This window comes from Catharus ustulatus, chromosome 8 (genome assembly GCF_009819885.2).
Source record: "Catharus ustulatus isolate bCatUst1 chromosome 8, bCatUst1.pri.v2, whole genome shotgun sequence".
Taxonomy (NCBI): Eukaryota; Metazoa; Chordata; class Aves; order Passeriformes; family Turdidae; genus Catharus; species Catharus ustulatus.
Window position 1 is genome coordinate 29,428,001 of NC_046228.1, and position 22,518 is coordinate 29,450,518.

Genomic DNA, 22,518 nt, shown 5'->3' on the forward strand with positions numbered 1-22,518 from the left:
GGTGATGACATTAAAATGTAATAAAGCCACCAAGCAATCCTCAGCACCACCCTGGCAGCTGCTGCCCCTCAGCTGGATTTCCCACCTCTGGGCTTACTTAGGGTGGGATTTCTCCCAACACATAAGAGCATTGTCCTCAAGAGATACTGCCATAAATGCACAGAGCAGTTGACAACATCCATGAGGCCTCATGAGACCTTCTCAGTGCTGTCCTAAAATGCCCCTGTAGCAACCCCTGGGTCTGCAGGGGCAGACAAGCCTGACAAGCTGAGGTGGCCGCCAGCTCCTCTATCCTGCAGCTGTGCCCAGGCTGAGCCTTTCTGTCAACATGGGTGGACTAAAAACCTTCAAGGATTAAAATAGAATTCAAAAAATAATGGGCACTGTTTTGACCAGGTAGTTGCATTTCACCAGAAATGCTTTCAGATAGGTCTGCTGGTATTGGAGAAGCTGGCTGGACACCCCTGGGGCATGAGAAAATGTTGTTTCATGCACGCCCTCCACAGCGCAGGCAAAAGGAGGAAAGACGGTTTGCCTCTGTGTACAGGCACATGTGCTCCTCAAATCAAACTAATTTCTAAACTAGCATTAAGGTTTATACCTTAATGTTTTTTCTCCATCCGTCTGCCCAGCTTTGATCAGCCAGTTATCTCCAGTGCTTTCAGCAAGACTGCTCACATTTGAGTGTCTTGCTGAATCAAGGCCTGAATATTTTGAAAGCCTGAATCAGCAAAACACACATCTGCTCCAGGCTAATCTTACCCAGCAAGCCCCACGGCGTGCTTAACCTTAAGCCACTCTTCAGGCCTATCAATGTTAATCTTAAGTGCTTTGCTGATTTGGAGCACTATAATTTTCCAGAGGACATGTCCTCTGCTCATTCAGACACCAAAATTAGCCTGAAAACAGACAGGGAGGTGCAGGCAATGTCCTCCACGCAGCAACTGGGCTGGATTGGCTCAGCTAGGGGCGGCATCCCTGGGATCACACCAGGCAACTGCTGGGGCTGCCTTCAGCAGAGCATTCCTGGAGTGGTGCAGACAGCAGCTATAGAGATGAGGGATCTTGAGGCATGAGGGGAGCTTTCCCCCGGCCACTTTCGCTGTCCCTCTCTGCTGGGCTGGCATCAGAGGTCTCACTCCCAGCCAGCATGCTGACTTTCATAACAGTGAATTATAACTTGGCACTTCTGTAGCTCTCTCCAGTTCAAAGCCTTGCTGAAACATTATCTAATTAATTCATACAATAGGCCAGAAAGGGAGGTAGGAAGCTAAGTTACTTGCCCAGTGACAAACACTGAGTCAGTGGAGGAGTGGGAGGAAAACTCAAGGGCCCTGGATGTTTAGATTTGAGATGGCATCCTTCTTGTTGCAACAGCATTTCAGTCATTTAAAAAATAGCACCTGTATATTTAATTACAATTACAGCCAACTACTCCTAATTAATAAAATAAACAGGGAGAGAAAATGTTATCCTAATTAGGACCCCCCAAAAATTAAAAATCACATGCTTTTCACATCTGTAGGATGTTAACCAAATTAAAATGTATAAATATGTGGTATAAGCAAAATTAGCAAAACCCCTTTTTGAAGACATGTGCAGCAGAGGCTGCGCCACTGACAGGGTTGCTCAGGTGCCACTGGTCCTGGTCCCCACTGCAGGCAGCGAGGAGCTGGGCATCACAGGAAAAGCCACCACAACCAGCCTGCCACCACCATAGCACCTGCAGGACAAAGTCCCCACCCTCCCTGCATCAGTATCTTTTTATTGCATGAAAAATAAATGCAGAACTGTAAGGGGGAAAGGAAAAGTATCTGTTGAAATAAAGAATATGAAAATGTCACCAACATCCTTATAGTATAAGAGCAGACCAATCTAGAATTAGAAATATTAAAACAGGGATTTATTCACAGAAACTATCATTACAGGAGGTAATGGGCAATTAGAAACAGTGTTTCATAAACTCATATTAACAGTAGAAATATTGTATAAAATACATTTCTAGGTGTGAGGGGATAGAGGAGGGTTCAGATATTTAATGTAATCCTTAATGTATTGCCAGAGGTCGATCAATCAGCTGGAAGACCTTCTATAAGAATACAATTTCATTAAAATATTCAGTAGTTATAGACTGAAGAGGAAAAGGCCAAATAAAGCTAATTAACCCAAGGGAAAAAAAAAGTCTGCATAGTACTCAGAGTACCTGACCGAAATGGGGAGGGGGGTGGGGGGTTGGAAAGAGGGAATGGAAAGACTAAGTTGCAGGAAAATGCAATTAATGAAAACTACTGTTAGGAAAATAAAGTGAAGCAGCATTAAAAAGAATGTGACCTGTACAAAAGGGAATAGTAAAAGGGAAAAATGGAGTACATATGTGGAGAGGCTGTAGAAGGGGAGAAAGCGTGGTTTGAAAAATATTTGTACGAGCAGAAGAAACCCAAATAGCTGCTACTACTGTGGACTCGGGCATTTATTGATGCAAGTTAAAACACGTTTTCTAACAAGCAATTCAGATGAAAATAATGTCATGCTGCTTTGCTTTTCTGACCTGCAATTATTAAATCAGAAACCTGTACTAGGAGAGCAGTGTCTTAGTAGGATAGAGTATCTGACTATGAAAATGCGCTGTGTAGTAGCCAACCAGCAGCTAATGCATCTCCAGCTCTGGGGCTTTGCCTTTGTATCCCTGTTCTCCCCAGAGTTCATACTAGGTTGGTTCTTTTGGTCTGGCCATGTCAAAATTATATCCAGCCCCTGGAAGCCTTCCAAGGAAGTTGGTGAACAGGATTGCTGCACTTTGCTGTTTTATGGCCCAAATAGCTCTCAATAATTGAACATTAGCGTGATGGGAAAAGTACCAACAAAACTTTTATGATAAATCTTCACCACAACTTAGGGTCAAATAAATAAAGACATGCACAATTTGTGTACTGTTTTTAGCATCAGCAGTTATGAAAAATGTGACACATACATAGATTTTCCTTGAGCAGCTCATTTTTCTGTCCTTCACTAACCTTTTTCTCTCCCAGGAATGGACTACTTTTACATCAAGCATTTTGAAGCAGGCTGAGTCTAAAGGGTCCAAATCTCCATCAGAAAACTGCTGTACTTTCAACCAAACAAGAATATTTTCTTGTGCACTATGAGAGCATGTTTCCCCTCCCTTGCTCACTTGGGGGCTAGAGGCAAGCTGAGCCAGGATCTCCTCGTCCAGCAGCAGTTTGGTAGGACCTACCCTGAAACCAGAGGTCCTGTTTTCCTTCTCCCCACTCCTCCTGTCCCTTGGTAATACCCAAACATGACCTCAAGGACAAGGATGCAATGATCATCAGCAGCTTTTTCCTACATCATGCACGTGTCTAGGACAGCAATGAAGCCCCTTGCCAATACCCTGCCCAGGATCCTTGTACCAGCCTCAGCCAGGCAAGTCCCAGCCCTCTGGATTGCATCCTCTCCCTAGGGAGAGGGCTGGCAGGGGCGGGAGGGCTGCCCCAATGCCATCGTGCTGTCCCTGCAAATTTTATTTACTTGGTCCTGCTCAGAGAAACCGCAGTTTTAAACTCCTTCTCTAGAGGGCATGGAGAGGTGTTTGGGAGCGTGTGTCTCACATCCCAGGCTGTAGTGGCCTCCCCAGCAGAGCACCTCGATTTCCTGTACACTGTGTCCTACAGACAAAGCCTGTGTTAAACACTCTCCCAGGAAATTAACATTAATTAGCAGGGTACTGCAATCCTACAAGTGACTGCCACTTATCCAACTAAGGTCAGCTCCACACTATGGGAGACCTTAGAATTTCTGACATTAAAATTAGTATTTGCCACAAATAAAATGTAATTGATACTTTTTCAGAAATGGAAAAAGTACGGTAGTATATTTTGCAGCATTATTAATTAGTGCTAAATCAAATACCAAAGGATGAAAATGATGATGTATTTAGCAATCAAGTTTATTTTAATAGATGCAATCAGAGTCCCATGACTTACAATTTTGCCTCTAAAGGGAATATTCTCATGGAGGGAAAAAAAAAAAACCAAACCAAAGTGCACATTTAGGTAGCATCCTCACTCACTCCAGAGCTGTCTGTGCTGTTTGCTAGTTCTGGCAAGACTTCTGTTTTCCTTCTCAAATGACCATTTACACTTCAACCTTGTTTTTCCCAAATATCCTGAGCTTCTGTTGGAACCACTCAGTGCAAAACAAAACCAACACCCAGAAAATCCCGCTTGCGCAGCATTTAATATGAAATTTTAAACTCTGAATTTAGCTGGAAAGCTCCTGTTCTCTGTCATCTCTTTGTATTTAAGGGGGAAGGCAAACTGTGACGTAGGTGCCCGTGCAGCAGCAGGTGGGGACTGGGACCTGCCAGCAGTGGGGTTTGTCCTGCTGGGCACGTCCAGTGACAGGGCCATGCTGCAAGGGCACCCTCGGAGCCCCGAGTGGAGCCAGCAGCTACTCACGTGTCACAGTCCAGACCCGCTCCTCGAGCTTGGAGCTGCCACAGAAACACGGCAGGAGAGCTGTCGAGACTCACCTACACACCTCTGATACCTGCACAGGCAGCCTCGCTTCTCTGTCTGCAGAAAGAGCGCTTCTGCCTGCCAGAGCTGCCATTCCAGGTATAGTCACAGCTTTTTTCCACACCAGCACCAGGCACTAACAGGGAACCAGGCAGAGGAAGAGATGAGTCAAACAAAACATTGCCTTTTGGCTGCTGTTAGAGATTGAAGTGAGGCTCTCCTACAGTACAGCTCCTGCCTTCCTGCTGGTTGTCATCACAGCCTTTACTTCCGACTGCACAATCATGATATAACATTATATATATACATCTCACAGCATTTACTGAAAACACTCAGCTGGTCTCACAGCATTTACTGAAAACACTCTCATTCAGCTGGATACTCAAGGGGAGAGAGGCATCTGGATGGGGAGATTTGCTGCTGTTGGACTGTGAACTGCAGTAATATGCACTTGTTCTCCAGTGCTGTAAGTGGCATTGGTCCTCCAAACTCTGGCATAAGGATCTTAACGAGCAGCATTGTACAGCAGTATTCTCACCTAGGTAAAACATACATTGCAACAGACTGGCTGCTCAAATGATGAAAATTTCAATTACTGCCCCTGCCTCAAAAGCCAGTGGCCCTAATAACTCATGACACTCTGACAAACCACCCTGTTACGTTCTCCGAGTGATGTTCATCACAGTCAGAAGAGCTTTGCTGACTGACCCCAGCTGAGGACCAGGTCCTGTGGGGATCACCAGATAACAGCAATCAGACTGAGTTGGATCAGTAGCAGAGGTGCTTCCGCAGGTGCTGAAGTTGGAGTGAAATATCTCATCTTCATGTGGTCTTAAAAGCCAGGTAAAACTGGTCCCTGAGTAATAAACTTCATTTACTGCACTTGAGCAGAAGCCTGCAGTTCAGAGCAGTATGTACTGACATTGTCTACAAACTTCTGTTTTGGCCACACTTTCTATACAGTGCTCTATCACCCATAATATTCAGGAGGTGCATGCAATACACAGGGGATGCACACTTTAATGTCCTCATGGGCTGTGGGTCTGTTACTGACTGATACTGGAGAGAAAATTGCTTTTGGTAGTGCTTTTCCTGGTTCTTGACAGGGCAAAAGAATTTACAGGAGGTCCAGAGCTCACATGTGTTGAAGGAAGAGCTGCACATACCCCTGTTGTACAGGCCCTTTCCCCACATCTCCGAACAGGGAGTGGGTTTTCCTTAGCTTTGCTGGGCGTGTGCTGCTGGCTGCTGTGTTTTCCTGCTGCTCTGACCTGGGGAGAGCCTGCCAAGTGATGGCCTGTCACACTGGGAAGATGAAAAGGTGGATCAGACAAAGGAAACAGAGAGGAAAAGCAGCTGAAAGCCACGGGCAGATAACTGCTGGTGAAGCCTCGTATCTGTAGGGTACAAGAACACTGCCAAATACACATTATCCAAGAGTTTTAACACAATTTATTTTATGCTTAAATAATCAACTAGATCATCCAGTGTTTGTTGTTTTCATACATATGTAATTAGAGCTATTATCAATGAATGCTGTTTCCATATGAATATAATCAACAAATTAAAGTATTTCACCAAAAACCAAATAAAAATGCCCTTTAAAACACAGCAGCCTTAACAACCTAATATTACACTGCTAGGATGATTACAGATGATTGGCTTACTGAAAGATTCTACATCTTATAGCCAGTACACAATACAGTAATAATTTTACAGCGTGCTGCCAGTCTATTAGCTAATAATTTCTCTTCAGTTCATTTAAAAATATCCCAAACTTGTGCTCCTTAGAGCACCAACCCACTTCTAAAGCTGCAAGCATTACCCCCATTATAAAGCAAGAACAGATAGCACCCCCCTCCCCATAATGCAACTACTGTATATGTTATGGGTCTTAGGTCATTTCATTGAAAAATTGGCAACAGCAACAAATATTAGATGAAGGGCTTTGTGTTTACAGATAAAATCTTATTTTTCATGTTGCGGTATAGTGTTTGCAAAACTGGAAAAGATTTAATCAAAATAAGGTGAAACACATGCATCAAAATATTAGTACTCTGAAGAAAAATTTTCACAGAACTACAGAATTCCTCATTTTGGGAATCATTTAAATTTGCAGCAGATTTTAAAGATTTTTTTAAAATCAAGCTAGCGATTTTGCATATACAAACATTATAATTGCTAATATACAAGAATCTGTGAAGATACACCCAGAATATCCCTGTAGGTGCAGCCATTTGAGACACCTAGCCTGTTCAATGCATTTGCAATATTCTGTTTGTGATCGAAAAGGCAGTGCCTTATCAACATTTATTCTATTTTGTTAGAATTTATACAGTGTTATTTATTTACAGCAAAACTATTGATGTTTAAAAAAGAAACAAATAGTGTTTTATACCCTGACAGTTTGGGTCCAAGAAAAATAAGGCGAGCTGTTGTGGATTTTAGTATTTTTAGTGTCTTTCCACGGTTTAACCATTTTGTCTTGCACATCCTCTCTGGCCACAGGAATTTATTTCTTTTGAGATGACATCAAACTGCTTGAGAGAAGCTGTTAACAGCATGGCATCTTGTATATACACTGCATTGGTAACTGTGCACCCTCCAATCCTGTGAATGAACGTGAATTTCCATGCTCTGTAAATTGGCTCATGCTAAATTAATTTTTTTGTTCGGGATTTTTTTTTTGTTTGTTTTTTCTTTTTGCATAAAAACCATGCGGTTAATGTGGGGAAGCAGCAAACACACACACACTTTTATAGGTGGATGTTTAATTCCTGTTGATTTTTCTTCCGTGAGTGTCCCTCTAGAATACTGGCAGTAAAAGCACACTGTGGAGAGAAAACAGAGAACAGATCATTTCAGAAATACCTTGTTAGCACCAGTTTCATGGCTTTCCCTGACTAAACAGAAATGTAACTGGCATGATGGAATTCTGCAATAGGCTAAATCAAACAGTTTCTAGGTAGCCAATGACATTAGCTGAGCTCTAGCATGAGGGGAAAATGCAGCTGCAGATGTCCATACTGCTCAAAAACCGATTTACAAATATGTTTGCAGCACACTACATTTCATCACCCCGGACATGGCACCAGCTCATCTGATCCAATGATGACAAGGAATAGGTTCCTTTGTTGTGGAAGGAACGGCATTATCTCCAGATGGAAAGAGCTTCTGCTTCCACAGCACGTTTTTCTTCATTGTGTGCAAGCATCCCCACAGTAATGGAAAACCTGCTCTCCTTGCACATCCACTTCTGCCAGTTGCTCAGGAAACATGACTGGCAGAGCCAGGAATGCAGTGCCCAGCCTTTAGGAGGCTTGATGAAGGACAAAAGCAAGGACAAGGAGCAGCCCCATCCATCTCCCTCCAGCCTGACTTGCATGAGCGGCACTGAGGAGAGACGGTTCAGCTCCTGCTCGCTCACCCCTCAAACCAGAGCCATATGCACATAGGCACAGCAAGTTTGTGACATTTGCTGTACAACAGCAACGTCTGGCAGCAGAGAGGGCAGGAAGACAAACTACAAACACACCAATGAGCAGGAGCTGGAAGCCCCACAGCTCTCTGGCACCTGGGGGCAGGGCAGCCTGCTCGGGAGCGTGGCTGGCGTGGCACCGGCAGGACTCAGGCTGGCACGGACATGCCTGTTTACTAATCAGGTCACAGGTACACAGGCATTCCCCAGGAGCACTTGCAGTCTCCTTATACGCTACAGCAATCTGTCCTTGCCCACATCTACAGTTGTCATAAATCTGTCCTGCTGTTCCCATTGCAGCAGTCACGCCAGCTCACACCGTGCTGTCCTGCGGAACTGCACGCAGGAGTTCTTGGCTTCTCCTTTCAACCTATGCTTCACAGTGGGCTTATCTGCAATGATGACAGGGACATTTTCACCTAGAAAAACCTAACATTGTGATTTTTTTCAAACACTCCAAAGAAAAGAACCACCTCTGCCAGCCCAATAGGAATTTTTTTGTCTTTTGTGGTTACAAAACAAACAGTTTTTCTAGAAAATCCCCTGCCTGTGCAAATACATCCACTTCTGCATCCAAATGAAATGTTTTTAATGGACTCTTGACCAGACTCACAGTTATTTAATGCACATTTGGTCATGCTTATCATATCAAAGTTTGGAGCACAGAGATTCATCTTACAGGACAAAGTTCCCCCCGGAGCAAAGGTTCATTATCTAAGGCAGACTCTCTGAGTTCCTCAGGGACTCTAGGATAGAAGACTTGCCTACTGGAAATCACAGGAGAAATGCATCAGCAGTCATGGGAGCAAATCTGGTTCTGAGAAACTCAGACTCTGGTTTCCAGAAGGTCAGACTCTGTTTCATGTATTAGACAAGGCTGCCTTATTTATGTAATTTTATTTTAAAATGAAATGTTTTTCCCTTATCCCTGGTGTCTTTTGCCTCAAACTTCTTTAGCTGCATTGTTTATGGGGTTCAATGCCCCATCTTGCCTTCAAAGCCTGAATTAACACACTTCAGCTGCTTTGCCCCTGCAGATTGACAATGGAACAGCATGGGACACAATTTCACCCAAGCAGTGTCATTGCTTTGGTTTGCTTTACTCCCATATCCTTGAGCTCCATAAAGGGGAAAGCTGTGTCAAAAGAACCACCTCCCTTTTCCAAACAATAAATATTTTATGAGTATGTTGAGCCATGTGAAGCTGTATTATTCTAGTAGCACACACAAGAGGACTCTCAGTAAAAGCAGGAATTCAGGTGAATGCAGTAGATACTGAAATCACACCAGTCACCTCACAGAGCTTGCTGCTTGGGGCTTGATCCCATAAAGCCCTCAGCTAGATGGAACACACTGAGTGCTGTTTGTCCAAATGGCTCCACTCACATGCACAGAGCACTGTAGGGCCAGGGGGCTGCAAGGGCTGCCTTACGTTTTATCAGTTAGAAGGGACTGCTGACTCAAGAAAGACTCTGCTTCTGTCTGACCTTTTCCTCACTATTTGGTCTATCTGCCAGGTCCTATTTATTCTGTTCTTAAATCTTACAGTCATTTCTATACCGTATGTACAGAAAAAGGATAATATATAGTTTTGCACGTCATAATCTCTTCCTCTGTCCAATTCCTGAAACCAAACAAAGCTAAGAGAAGTTCTGAGCAGAAAAAAGACATGTCAGTGGTAAACCTACACACTTGGAGCCATGACTGATGGACCAGCATTGACAGCCATGGACAGGCTCCTCCCATATTTACAGGCACATCTCTGTGTGGCTGTAGCTGTGTCAGTGAGACAAAGCAGCCTCTGGTTTCAGGGTGCTCCATCACATCTCTACAGAGTCTCCTGCAAGGGTGTCTTAGTCTATGCATTTGGGTTTCGCTTGGGAAGCTCTTATACCATCAACTGCTGGCTTGCTACAATCATTAAGGACTACTGTATCGATAAAATTCACAAGAAACAGTTGGTAGCGATTATTTGCTGGCAAATACTGAGGCATTTCACTTACAAGGACTTTGACTTGCGTAACTGCCCTCAAATCACATGTCTGACAGTGGAAGAAGCATTCCACTGCTAGGTTTGCGTGCAGCTCCTTTACTATAGGTGTTTACATTTTCAGGGGTTCTGAAAACAGTTCTGTGGATTATAAACACTAGACACTGTAAAATTCCTAGAAATCTTGCACACGCCTGAGTATTGCTTTGCTCTATTTTCCAACAAGTAAAGCTTAATTTCTGTATGTGAACACAAGGTCACTTTCTGCTTACAAAATTAAGGGCCAGCTATTCAGGTGTGCAGCTGGAAAGCAACGTTAGAATAGCAAAGGCAAGCCTTTGTGCAGCCCAGGTGCTGTTCCCCAAGCTGGTAAAAAAGCCTTCAACCAGGGAAGAAAATTGATCACACTGACCGTTCAGTGGTTGGCTTTCAGCTTTCATGAGTAACTTTTCTTCTCCACATGTCTGACTTCTTTCTTTGTCTTAACCTTATAAGCTTCTCCCTGCTTTAAAGGAAAAGTATAAACATTAACACAGTTTGCAGAGAGCACTCGTAATTGTAAACCAGTTTCCAAAACAGGATACAGATTTTGCTGTAACAGGGTAAGTAAAAAGCAGTTAAATCATATTAACACTTCATTTCAAAGATACACACAATCTGTTTATCCACTCTGCTGAGCTGCAAAAGCACAGGTCTGAAATATCATCTTCAAGTAGAAAACACAGTTCTACAATTTCAGCTTGACCCCTGGGTTGGAGTGCCCAGCTGGCAGTCAGTCCTCGGCAGAGCCCCTGCTGCCAATTGCAGTGGGAGTGGTGCCACTGACAGGGAAAAATCCCCTTTCCCAACCATTCTCCTGGGTCAGCTGAATTGGTGGGCATTGCCAACAGCAGAGGCTGGGGCTGCTTTTATGATGTTTCACAACCTCTGTGCTTTAAAGTGAGCAGGTTAGTAACAGAATAAAGGGAAGAGGAAGAAAGCCAGCAAAAACCACCACTGAAGCAGCACAGAAGTAAAACCAATTCAGTGGCAAGCAGTGCAGGTTTCAGTGTCTTTAAAATATCATACCCCAAAATAAAGTTCATCTTTGCTCATTAAAAGTAACTCAATAATCATCTAAAAATAAATCCTCCAGTAATCACAAGCCTCACTCACATCAGAGAAAGGCATCTGTTTATGTGTGGCTATGGGCAGAATTTACCCCTCAGGTGATCTGCATTGATGTATTTGCAACTATTTGGAGTTTTCAACTAATCTAATCTGGTGTAGAAAATTGAAAATATTTACCCCTTGCTGGGCAAGATTTTTTTTTTCTTCATAAACAACAGGGAAAGAGGGAATGGAAATAAGTTTGTTCCATTTCTCTCCTGTGACTTATGTGTCCCCAGCTTTTTTTGTTTTTTTTTTTTGGGTCAGAAAATAAAGGCTATTTGGTTATCTTCCCTTTTGAATCTGTTTTCACTCAGAGAAGAATTTCATTAGCCCCAATGACAGTTTTACTCGAGCAGAGACATCTGAGGGCCATGTGCTGGGGAAGAGGACACGAGCTCCTCTGAAGCCATTTGTTTCCAGAGGCAATTCCTATTCCCCCAAGGCCTTCTTGGGACAGATGATAGCTGAGGCACAGCTTGCCTATTCCTGCCCCGTCACTGAAGCCCTTTCTAAGAGGGGCTGGGGTGTGCTGGAACACAATAGTCCTACTCTTCCCACTGTCAGGGTGATAAAGCTTGCATAGTCCAGGCCTGCAGAAGGCTTCAAATTTTGATCACAAGGGATAAAATCCTGTCTTGGTGCCTGCTTGTAAAGGATACCATTGCTTGGGTATGTTCCTGTTGACCTGAATCCTGCAAACCATCAGTCACCAGCACCAAGGGCATCACACCAAGGCGAGTGAGAGGCTGCTGGGATCAAACTGCAGCTCATTCCCTTGGTCTGGTGGAAAAGCCACACAATCCACTCACAGCTGTAATGCACAGATTCTGCAAGAGCTTAACCAAACACACAGACACAGCTCAACTTGATGGCACAAACCAGGCCCCAAACCCATAGACCTGCTGCCTGTTGTACAGAAACAGACCTTGATGCCCTGAGCCAACAGAATTTGGCCGGACCCCCTTGACACCGCCCCTGCCCCGTGATCCCAACGCACAACTTGCCAGTAACTGCAAGCACCGCACTTTTTGCCAAGGCTTCTTGTTAAATGCAAACCTCCAGCCCTTTAGCAGCACTTTCTAGCAGTCAACACAACCCTCTGCGTCTACTGTTATTTCCTTGTAGTGCCCGTTGCATTACCATTTCACCAACTTTCCTCTCATGGGGGATAACAACACGTCTTACTACCTTCCGGGTGATCTGTGGGAAGCAATACACGAAAAGTATCGATTTTTTTTTTTTCCTAGATTCTAAAGGGAGAAAGTATGTTAAAAGAAGTTACTTGAATGTAAAGACTCAGAGCAGTGATGTAATTCATTATTACTTTTCTTGTGATGACGTTGCCTTCTTCGTCGGTAAACTGTTCCTCTGTTACAGATTCACCAGGAATGTTTTTTGCTTCCTCACCCTAAAGAATGTGTAATAAGATTAGCAATAGAGCCTATATTCTGTCAAACCCACACACATTTCCACACCAATCCAAGCAACAAGCACATGCTAGCTTCAACTTTATGTAACAGCTTGCTTTATGTCACATTAATGGTATGAAAGCCTCCTACATTTAACAATGCTGATACCTGTGCATTTATTCTACAAAATATTTCCTTAAAGCCTGTAGGGAGCTACTAGCACACTGCTCTTATTAACTAATGCATGTCAGGAAGCTCTCTGGGCAACAAAATAGAGTGGTCAGTCCGACTCCTATGAGATCCCTTAGCTTTTCAAGCTTCTCAGTGCCTGGCACATGCAGAAACATGGTCTAACATGGTGGAAATTTGGGACCTAAAAGGACAGCTCTGCCTATAGCTTGCTAAACACAAGGCCTTAAACACAAAGCAGAAGACAGACAGGACTTCTCAGCACTTGCAAAATGAAGGAAGTTATCTTACATGACCCTTTGCCTGGCACAGTGCCACCGCACCGAGGAGCCTCGGCAGCCCAGTCCATGACTTACTGAGATCAGCAGTTCTCCAGCCATCACTTCTTGTAGTACCAGCAATTTATAGGACCAGAGTAAATATATGCAAAAGCATTTTCCTAGCTGCTATGTCAGTGACTTAATTCCACTTAAACAAATTATTGCTCAAATCATAAATAAACCACGTTACTTTAGAGTCTGAGCCTAGCTGGTAGTCATGAACTCATGTTCCAAAAGAACTTTGTAAACTTTACCTCACAAAATCGTATTTTCAAACCTGAAACCTTGCCAAAGCAAGCACTGCTTTTGATGCTTCAAAAATATCCATTGTCTGTGCTTATATCTTTCATATAAGTAAGGCAAACATAATGATAATGTAGCTGGTCTACATATGAAAAATTTCCACTTGCAAATGAATAACCCAAACAAACAAAAATATCCTTAAAACTTTTCTTCTCCCCTCACCCTCAACCCACTAGAGAAAAATTACAACAAGAGAGAGGAAGCAGAAAGAAAACACTGTATAAAATACATTATAACAATATTAACTACAAAATAATATTTGAAAGGAGATTATTACAGCTTTTATAATGCTTCAATGTATTGAACAGCACAGAGGAAATATAGTTTCTATTTACTGTGGTCTATACACTACATAGTTGTCTACATAAGCTCCTGGCACTCCTTTATAATAAACAAATATAGTGATGCTCTGTGTATTTTTTAAAAACTGTTTTCCCTACTAATGCAGCTTTTTCAAGATGTACATTGTAACATTGCGATTGTACGCTATGTCTAAGCTCCAACAAAACAAACCCTTCTTTATGTTTACAAACCTTTTGAGGTGTTTTCTAGCCAAGGTTTTCCATTTTCCACCTGGGAGAATGGCAGCAGGCAGGAGCCAGGGTGGAATACTGTAGAGCAGAGCCCCTGGCTATGTTTGTCATTCTTCACAAGTACAGAATTTCTGCTGGTTTCGCATTGAAAGCTGTACTGAAGTCACCACTTGATAATTAAGCAATGGAATAGTTTCAGACATTTTACACATCTTTTTCCCTGGGCTCTCACAGACTGTCAACAAACTGTACAACTTGCTGAACTTTGGTGTTTCAGGAAGCAGTGCCAAGAGGAGCACAGGCTCCACAGCCAGGTGGATTCCACTGCACAGGGACACAAGGATGAGGCGCCTGAGACACACCTAGCTGAGGTACCCGGGCCAGGGAACATTGGTGTCCCTACAAAAGCACCGCAGAACAAACAGCTACTGAAGCTTCAAATGGAGCCTGAAAAAATTCATTCCCCAGAAGGAGAAGTGACACACCTGCCCAAGCACTGCACCAGGCTCTGTGCAGGAGGAGGAAAGTGTGAGGCTGGTCCCTGCGGTGAGCGGGGCCCCAGCGGCAGCCGGCTGCTTCCTTTCTCACAAGAGAGGCGGTAGAAATGAGAAAGGGACGGGACTGCTGCGGGGCAGTGGGCAGTGACTGGGTAAAGGGTTTGGGAACTGAAACCTCTGGGGTTTCCTACTCACAAAGAGATGGGAGAGGGAAAGACTGATTCTGGAGACTTGAGACTAATCAGATCCAGAGCACATGGGGAACTAGCTGCACAGTTTCTTTCCTGGCCTTCCATGTGTGGCTTCAAAGACCCCAACAGTACCCCAAGGAGCAGGATGGAACCCTGGCACAGACATCCCATGGAGCACAGAGGTATGGAAAGGTTCCTGCTTATGAGTAAGATCTTCAAAGACATTACAATAAAATCCATGAAAACCAGAAATAAAACAACATAGCCAGCAGCAAGGTCACCAGACTTCTTGGCATACCAACTTACATGCACTGGTTCTTTGACTCCTTACTGCAGCTATGAGCAAGGTTATCCCTTAAACAACCTCGTGAGAATTACTGCATTCAGCTTCAAATTAAATGAAAAGTGTACTCCTGCACTAAAAGAAAATGCACTTTTAAAGGTGTAGTGAATCTTGGGTTTTAATTAGCTACATGTTCCTTTAAGCACAATTTAAGGATAAATGCTGTAAATACTCAGCAGCCAATGCACATGAAATCCAGCTTTCATAATTCTCTTGCTGGCGGGTAGTTAAACAAATTGCAGGAGGGATCACAACTGGCAGGAGGTAGATCTGATTTACTGACTTTTCTAATCCTCTGCAGTTATAAAGATAGATGTTTGCTAGGAAAAAAAACAACCCTACCCACTTGCAGTTTTAGTTGTAACAGCTCAAACCAGCATTGGGTTAGAATGGCACATTAAATGACCTTGTCAACAAAAGCTGTTTTGAAACACAAAGCTGGTGCATCTGCATCGCAGCTAAAGAATAAAATTCTTTCTGCTGCATCATACTTATGTGGGCTTCATTTTACCCTTGACCAGTCAAAATCACTGTCCAAAAGCTTTAGAAAGGCAGGGAAAAAACTTAATACCGTGATTACTGGAAGCCCAGTTATATCCCTGGGACTAAAGCATACAAAGGCTGCAGTCTGCAAGCCTCAGCCCCAGAACATGCCAGGAAGCTTTGCACAGCAAAGTGCTTTAATGTCACCCTGCTCGCTGGAGTGTAGTCCTGCCAAAACCAGCTGGTATCCTCTCTCTGTTGTTCTCCAGGGCAGGAGAAGCAAAGAGTAATTTCTTCAAAGTCTTCTGCCAGCTCTACTGATTTTCTTAACAGTTATTTGCAGATTATGGGTGTTCCCAGAGGCCTTCAGATAAATGGACTTATACAGTCAGTGCTGCAGTGTTGTGCCAAAGTTCACTGTAGATTTGTCAGAGCTCTGGTTTTCTTTCATGTTTGTTTTGTTACTAGAGGGATAATAGTCCCTTTTATTCCTCCAGTACATCTAGTGTTGTTGTAACAGTGGAGAAAAAAGGTGCAGCTGGATGCATCTTACTCACATGGATAAAAAAGAATTTAACAGCAGGCGGAAATAAGCAAGATGGAAAGATCCTAAATATTTAATTTTGCCAAGGACCAGAGGCAATGCTGCAATGGGAACAGAAGCTGCACAGAGCACTCAGACCTCTTGCCTCACTGGCCTAAGCCAGCATCAGGACATAATCCCTTCAGTCTCGACATCACATTCTTGTAATGCATGAACAGCAGCTGTGCCTCAGTCTCCTTGGAGTCTCAAGCCTCTGTGGCAGTGGCAGGAGAAACAAACATCTTTCATTAAGGTCATTTTAATTAGTGAGTTCTGCCTACTCAGGGAGGCCTTGCTAATCAGACGCCACAACTCTCTGTCTGTACCCATGCTGTAGTTGCTTGTTTGCAGATGTACTGCTAAAGCCACAGGAGGGGGAGGAAAATCCCAACAAAACAACAGGCAAGGCAGGGAGACCTGAGAGCAAATGATGCTGCAAATGGGACGGTCCACAGCTGGGAGCTGGGGCATAGGTCTGGTGCATGTGGCATGGAGGAGAACGTGATGAACACACCTCAGAACAGCAGTCTGGGTTTGACTTACTCCATGTTATCCATGAGGCTGGCAGCTCCAACTCTCATGGGGCAGGACAGGGAGAGGGCACTTACCTGCAGCTCTCCCAGCCAGCCAGAGACTGCAGTGGAGACGCTGTGCCCAGTTGAATACACAAAAGGAAATGTTTCCCATTTTCCTCACAAAGAGCACAGGCACTTAATTCTTATCACCTACAGGATGGCTGCAATTCATTTTCCATAAATAAGCTTCCCCTGAATAGCAAGACCATGGAAGCTGCTGGCTCTAGCTTTGAATAACTGCTGCTCAGGCCACTTCTCCTGTGCAAGCTGAACCAAACCCTCCACGATCAGTAATGGCGCATTTCACAGGCAAAATGGGACAGGAAATGGACAAATCCTTAATAAAAACTGGCAAGAAATAGCAAAAGCACAAGATACTAAATTACATCAGATTTGAATAATCACTGCTTAGAAATATATTTTATTTTCCATTACATTCTACCACAAACCTTTTGGCAAGAATCTTACTAAAACAGATTTAGCCAAAAATTTGTATCCATGAAAGATTTAACAACCTCTGAAAAAGCATGAAAAATTGGACACTGATTCCTGCCATGGCTGAATAACAGGAGCTTTGGATCAGGCTTTGAATGTCCACATTGTGGCAAGCACTCTTATTTTCCCCTTGTGTGCTAATTGCTCGCATTCCTGCACTACCACAAACCCATTTCTTTTGCAATGCTCCATCCCATCAATCCACCACGTGAACACAAGAGGGGAAAGGAAGAAAAACAAAAGCATCTGCACTACCTTGAGGTTAGAATATGATCCTATTACATGTGGAAATGGGAATCAGTCCTTGCTTGTCTGGTTTTATGGGCTCAGCTCTCTGAAGTGCAAAATCCCATGGGAATGTGCTCTAGAGTACTGAGCACTTGACAGGACTCAGCTCTGGACTGCTGGGAAAATACCTCCATGGGAGAGAAAAGTCTTTCCCTATATTTGGGCCAGGACAGAGAACTAAGGTAGAGTTAAACAGAAGTAGTAGTGTTCGCAATACTGCAAAATAGCACGGAAAGGAAAAACAAGTTGGGAAAGAAGAGCAAAGGTAATGAAGCAATTCAGCCCTGACTGTACCTGTGGATGCACATGGCAAAGCCTTTTTTCCACAGGACTCAATTTATCCTCAAGGTTTTGGTGCCAGCAAACCATATGCCTGCAGGCTGTGTGAGTACCTCTATTGCTTTAAATGCAACATGCAGGCAGTAATGAATATTAGGAAGAGCAATTAATATTAGGAAATAATTCTCTACTGTGAGGATGGTGCGACACTGCCACAGGTTGCCCAGAGAAGCTGTGGATGACCCATCCATGGAATGTTCAGGGTCAGGCTGGATGGGGCTCTGAGCATCCTGGTTTACTGCTGGGTGTCCCTGCCCATGGCACAGGGTTAGAATTGGACAAACTTTAATGTCCCTTCCAACCCAAGCCATTCTATGATCCTATTAAAAAAGGCTACAGTAAAACAACACAGTTCCCACATGCAGTTCTTCTCAGAGGAGGCTCCAAGCGCACCCTCATTCCCTCCCCACTGCTGCTGGGCATAAGCTGGCTGTGGGGTCAGGCACAGCATCCACTTTTCCAGGAACCTGTGGCTCCTGGTCACTGCAGCAGCAATGTTATTTTCCCCTCCATATGCTGCATTGCTCCAGACCTCTGAGCACTACATCCTAAGACCTCTTCCCTGATTGAGGAGCTGAACCTCAGCTTGCGCATGCTCTCACAGTGATTTTAGTTCACCCAAAGTGAACCTCTGCTCTCAGGAACGTGCACAAAAAAGTCCAGGTCCCTACCAAAGTTCAATCTTGATTTTTCCATTTTATACCACCATTTCATGAACTTTACGTGACCAAAATGGTTGTGCTTCCACTATCAAATTCTTTCTCTAAAACGCCTGATGATTGTTGCTCTCCAACTTAGTCTTGTTCTCTTTTGAGCTTGTCTTAAGATGCAGAGTGGGAGATAAAAAAAGAAGCTATAAGTGATCAGAAAATAACCCAAAGAATCACATGTATTTTCTAATCAAGAGACAGGTACAGCTCTAATCCAGCTGACATTAGACACATTCCCAATAGCACAAGTTCAGCTGCCTCCACTTGCCATGCACAGCCTTCCCACTGGATCTGCACTAGCTGCAGATTCCAACACTAAATATGCTACTTTACCACGGCTCTGCTAAAAGTTCTACCCCAAATTATACCACCGTATTTAAAACCAATTTTCTGTGCCATTCTCTAAACACAGGGGCTGTAAGAGAAAGAGCAAGTAAAAGCCGCCTTTGACATGCTTTCCTCTTTTCTACTCCAGCATTTCCTGACTGCAAACCAGCAGACACCAAATTCGTTCAGACATAAATGGGGTGGGGGCCCTTATCCCCAGGCCAACTATGCAGTCTTTGAATCTGCAGCACACTCACACTCTGTGTGCTCCCAGAGGCTCCTGCAGCACTGGAGGGGCTGTGATCACCCACAGACTGCCTGCCCCGTTTGAAAATAGAAACCACATTCCTAAGCCTGAGCAGTGAGGGCTTATCTGCAGGGGGAATTACTGAGGAAGGGTTACACTCTGACAGGTCTGGGTCCTTCCAGGGAAGGCAGCAGGTTCTGCTTGGGGAGTGGGGGATCAGACTAAACATTCATTTCTGCTGAGCTCAGTTTTGCTATTCCTTTCTTATCCTGAACAGAAGCACAATGTGTGTACTGAAGGAATTCATGGTGAAGGCAGCCAGGAAAGTCACCCTTCCTCTTCCAAAAGCTTCTGCACCTTGAACTGTTTGGCAGCTGTGCAGAGCAGCCTATCTGCCACCCACATTACAGAAAAGGTGCAGCGCCTTTTGTGGTGTGCAGACTCCTCTCCACAAAGCATGCCAGCAACAATGATATAGATATGTGCAATTGAAATGTCACAATTTAATCCTAAAGTAGCAATTACAGCTTAGGCAAACTGTACTAGTACTGCAATAGCACCAAAGCATCCTTCTGGATTTTTTCAGGGCTTGACTACATGATTTTCTAATAAGTATCTAATAAATCCTGTAAGTTACTAAGGAATTACATAATGGTTTATGACAGAGAATTATTTTCTCATGCTCCATGCTGCAGGAAAATAATGCCACACTGTATGACCACACAAAAATATTATAAGGGCAAATACAATTACTACTATGGTTATACCATTGTTATCAGTATATATAGTATATTGTGCTGTAAGTAAAGGCAACTGGCAAATAAATATACTAAATACAGTCTACTGAAGCCAATGAAAGGAATTTTATCTGTTTTGGTAGATTTAAAATCAGGATCATCTGCTGTAGTCAGAAAGTTTTCCAGAACACATGAAGCACTTAAGAGCACAAGTTTCAACCAGAGTATGTGCCTCATACTTTCCTATATCCCACCCATATATTCCAAATGTTTAACTTGTAACTCAAAATTTTTTTAATGACAACAGGAAAACAAAAAAAAAAGGAAAGATTGTTACCTATTCTTCTTGGTGGCTCATATTTGCTCTACAGGAGACCAACATGCTACATCTAGCTGCAGTCTCTAAAGATGCCATGCACAACAGTGGCACTGAAAGAACAGCACTCCATGCAGCACAGTTTTTCCCATAAACTTGTGTTAAAGCAAGGAAAGCAACCTAGCACTGGGTTATAAATCCATACTGGCAATGGAAAGCATACTACCAGAGGGGCTCCAGTATGCCAAAACTGACATTCTGACACAGCAGACCAAACCCATGTTCATGCCAACGTTGCCTCAAAAAAGCAAATCACAAAGTACCTTCAGAATCAACCGCCGTCGGTAAACTCTTGTAGTAATTCTCTGCTCTTCACCTGAGCTTGAATCACTCTCAATCTCACTGTCACTGTCACTATATTCCTAATAAATGCAGTTTTAGTACATTTGAACAGCACGTTTGCAAGACAGAACATGCTGATCAGGACTACGAGAAGAAAACAGAGGTTATCAAGGACAGTGTTTTCCCTGTCTCTGTTATGCATATAATGACTCGCAGTTTCACTGCTAAAGTACTGATGGGAGCAGGCCTTTTTGCTCCTTGGCATGCCATAACCTGATAATTACACCAGCTATGGAATATCTCAGCAGTTCTCAAGTCTAAGAAAATGGTATTTGGAATGCATCTAAACGGTGGAATTTCAAAACTTTATGTATTTCTTTTAAATTTTATGTAAACCCCCCCTAAAACTTGTTATAACTAATTGAATTTTTTTTCTCCTAAAAATTATTCTTTCAAACAAGTTTCATGGATTCACAAGGAATGGGAAGTGGATTCTCTATTAAAAAAAAAAGACAGTGACACAGAAAGATTTAGTGGAGCACCTCCACACAGAACATTACAAAAAGGCCTTCTGAAGTACTTCTCCATGTAAATGGCTTTCCTGCTCAGTATTTATCTGCTTTTATGAGTGGCAAAACTGCAGTGTGAAGTGCAATCACTCTGCATTTTTTCAAGAAGGGAGCTTTTAGAGCTCAATTCAGGGGGCACAGCCTGGTGCAACACTCAGCCTGATGCTGAGAAGTATCGCAGTACACACAGGTGTCCACTCTGTCCTGCCACCCTCTGCCAGCCCCCACGCTTTCCCCTCCACATCCCAAGGAGCTCAGCTTTGAGGCTGAGCAGCTCTGTGTGCCAAGTGCCTGACAAAGGGCTTCCCACCTCTGTGTGTGGCAGATGTAGGGCTGAGACCCTTCTCCCCTGATACCTGGCTGAACCAACCCTTTCCTGAACAGAGAAATTTGAAAATTTCCTCTACGTTTTATTCCATGACAGCCCCCAAACTGCTTTTAAAATCACAGATAGTGGATATTGTGAACTGCATATCTATTTCTCTTTCTGAATCTGGCCCAAGACATCCTAAACAATAAGCAATTCACACAAATTATGTGCAAAATAAGAGTGGGCATAAGTGGGTGGAGGAGAAAAAAAACTATGTAACAAAAAGCATTTAGGGCGGGATGAAAGAATTCATCTGCAATCCTCTGGCACTAGTCAAATATAGATACAAAAAATTATAAAACAATCCTCTCCTGAAGAAGTAACAAAAAAAGCAGGAGATTTCCAGAGGGCATGACATCTTTATTTTTAATAAATAGCTTCAAGTGGTTTATTTGTGATTGAATTCTGACACTGAGAGTCACCTTGACCATGTGCTGGACATCATCCTTTTTGGAATAACATAGCAACTGCACTGTGCTCCTCTCATTTAAAAAGATCACTGAAAACTGATGTTTGAGCATTTGTAGAGAATTATATGACCTACACAATTGCTGCAATGCTTTAGTGAATGTTTATGTGGACTTGGGATGAGGCCAAGGATTTGTTTCATCCACGTCACCAGGCGTCATACCAGTGTCAATGTTCTGAGTTTATCTCTTGGTGCAAACTCTGTGCCAAAACACTGCTGCAGCCCTTCTCCTGCAGGTGTGTGACTATTGCTTCCTGGTTCTTTCCAAATAGGTCACAGATAAAAATATCTTTCTTTGCCAAGTAGTTTTAGTTTGTTCTCACTTTCTCTCCACAGAAGTAAAACTGTTTCCTCCACGCTTTTCTCTTTATGGAGGATTTCTGAAGAACACCTTGCAGAAAGACTGCAGTTGAAATTTTCTTTCTGTTTTCATGACAGCACATGAAGCGTCTCACCATGAATTGGACTGCATTAGTAATTAAACTTATTGAATTCAAATCAGATTAGAAGGCATTATTGAAGAAGATATATCAACAAGATAATAGAAGCACTTCTTGTCATTCTAACAGATGCTAGTTTCTTACCCATTCATTCTTTGTGAGAGATCCACATTTTAAAATGACATTATTTTATAATACCAGTTTATTCAAAGATCATGCCTATAAAAAGACTTGTTATTTAGTGGATAAGATTATCAACCTTTACCAATAAAGCAAAGCAGTGCAGAGAGCACGCTTAAGAAGGGC

At 43.2% G+C, this 22,518-nt stretch overlaps 1 protein-coding gene across 22 annotated transcripts in view; it reads right to left on the reverse strand.

Annotated features, from left to right (window-relative positions):
* Window positions 1-5,951: 5,951 nt before the first annotated feature.
* ANK3 (ankyrin 3) overlaps window positions 5,952-22,518 on the reverse strand; it is a 192,946-nt gene continuing 176,379 nt past the window's right edge. For 21 of the 22 annotated variants that reach the window (XM_033065799.2, XM_033065803.2, XM_033065800.2 and 18 more), the window contains 2 exons: window positions 10,398-10,490; window positions 5,952-7,348 (listed from right to left, as the gene is read on the reverse strand). In XM_033065799.2, the coding sequence (XP_032921690.1) occupies window positions 10,422-10,490 (69 nt within the window). In that variant the 3' untranslated portion in view covers window positions 5,952-7,348; window positions 10,398-10,421. The remainder of the gene's footprint in view (window positions 7,349-10,397; window positions 10,491-22,518) is intronic. The other variant, XM_033065796.2, reaches the window with a different exon arrangement.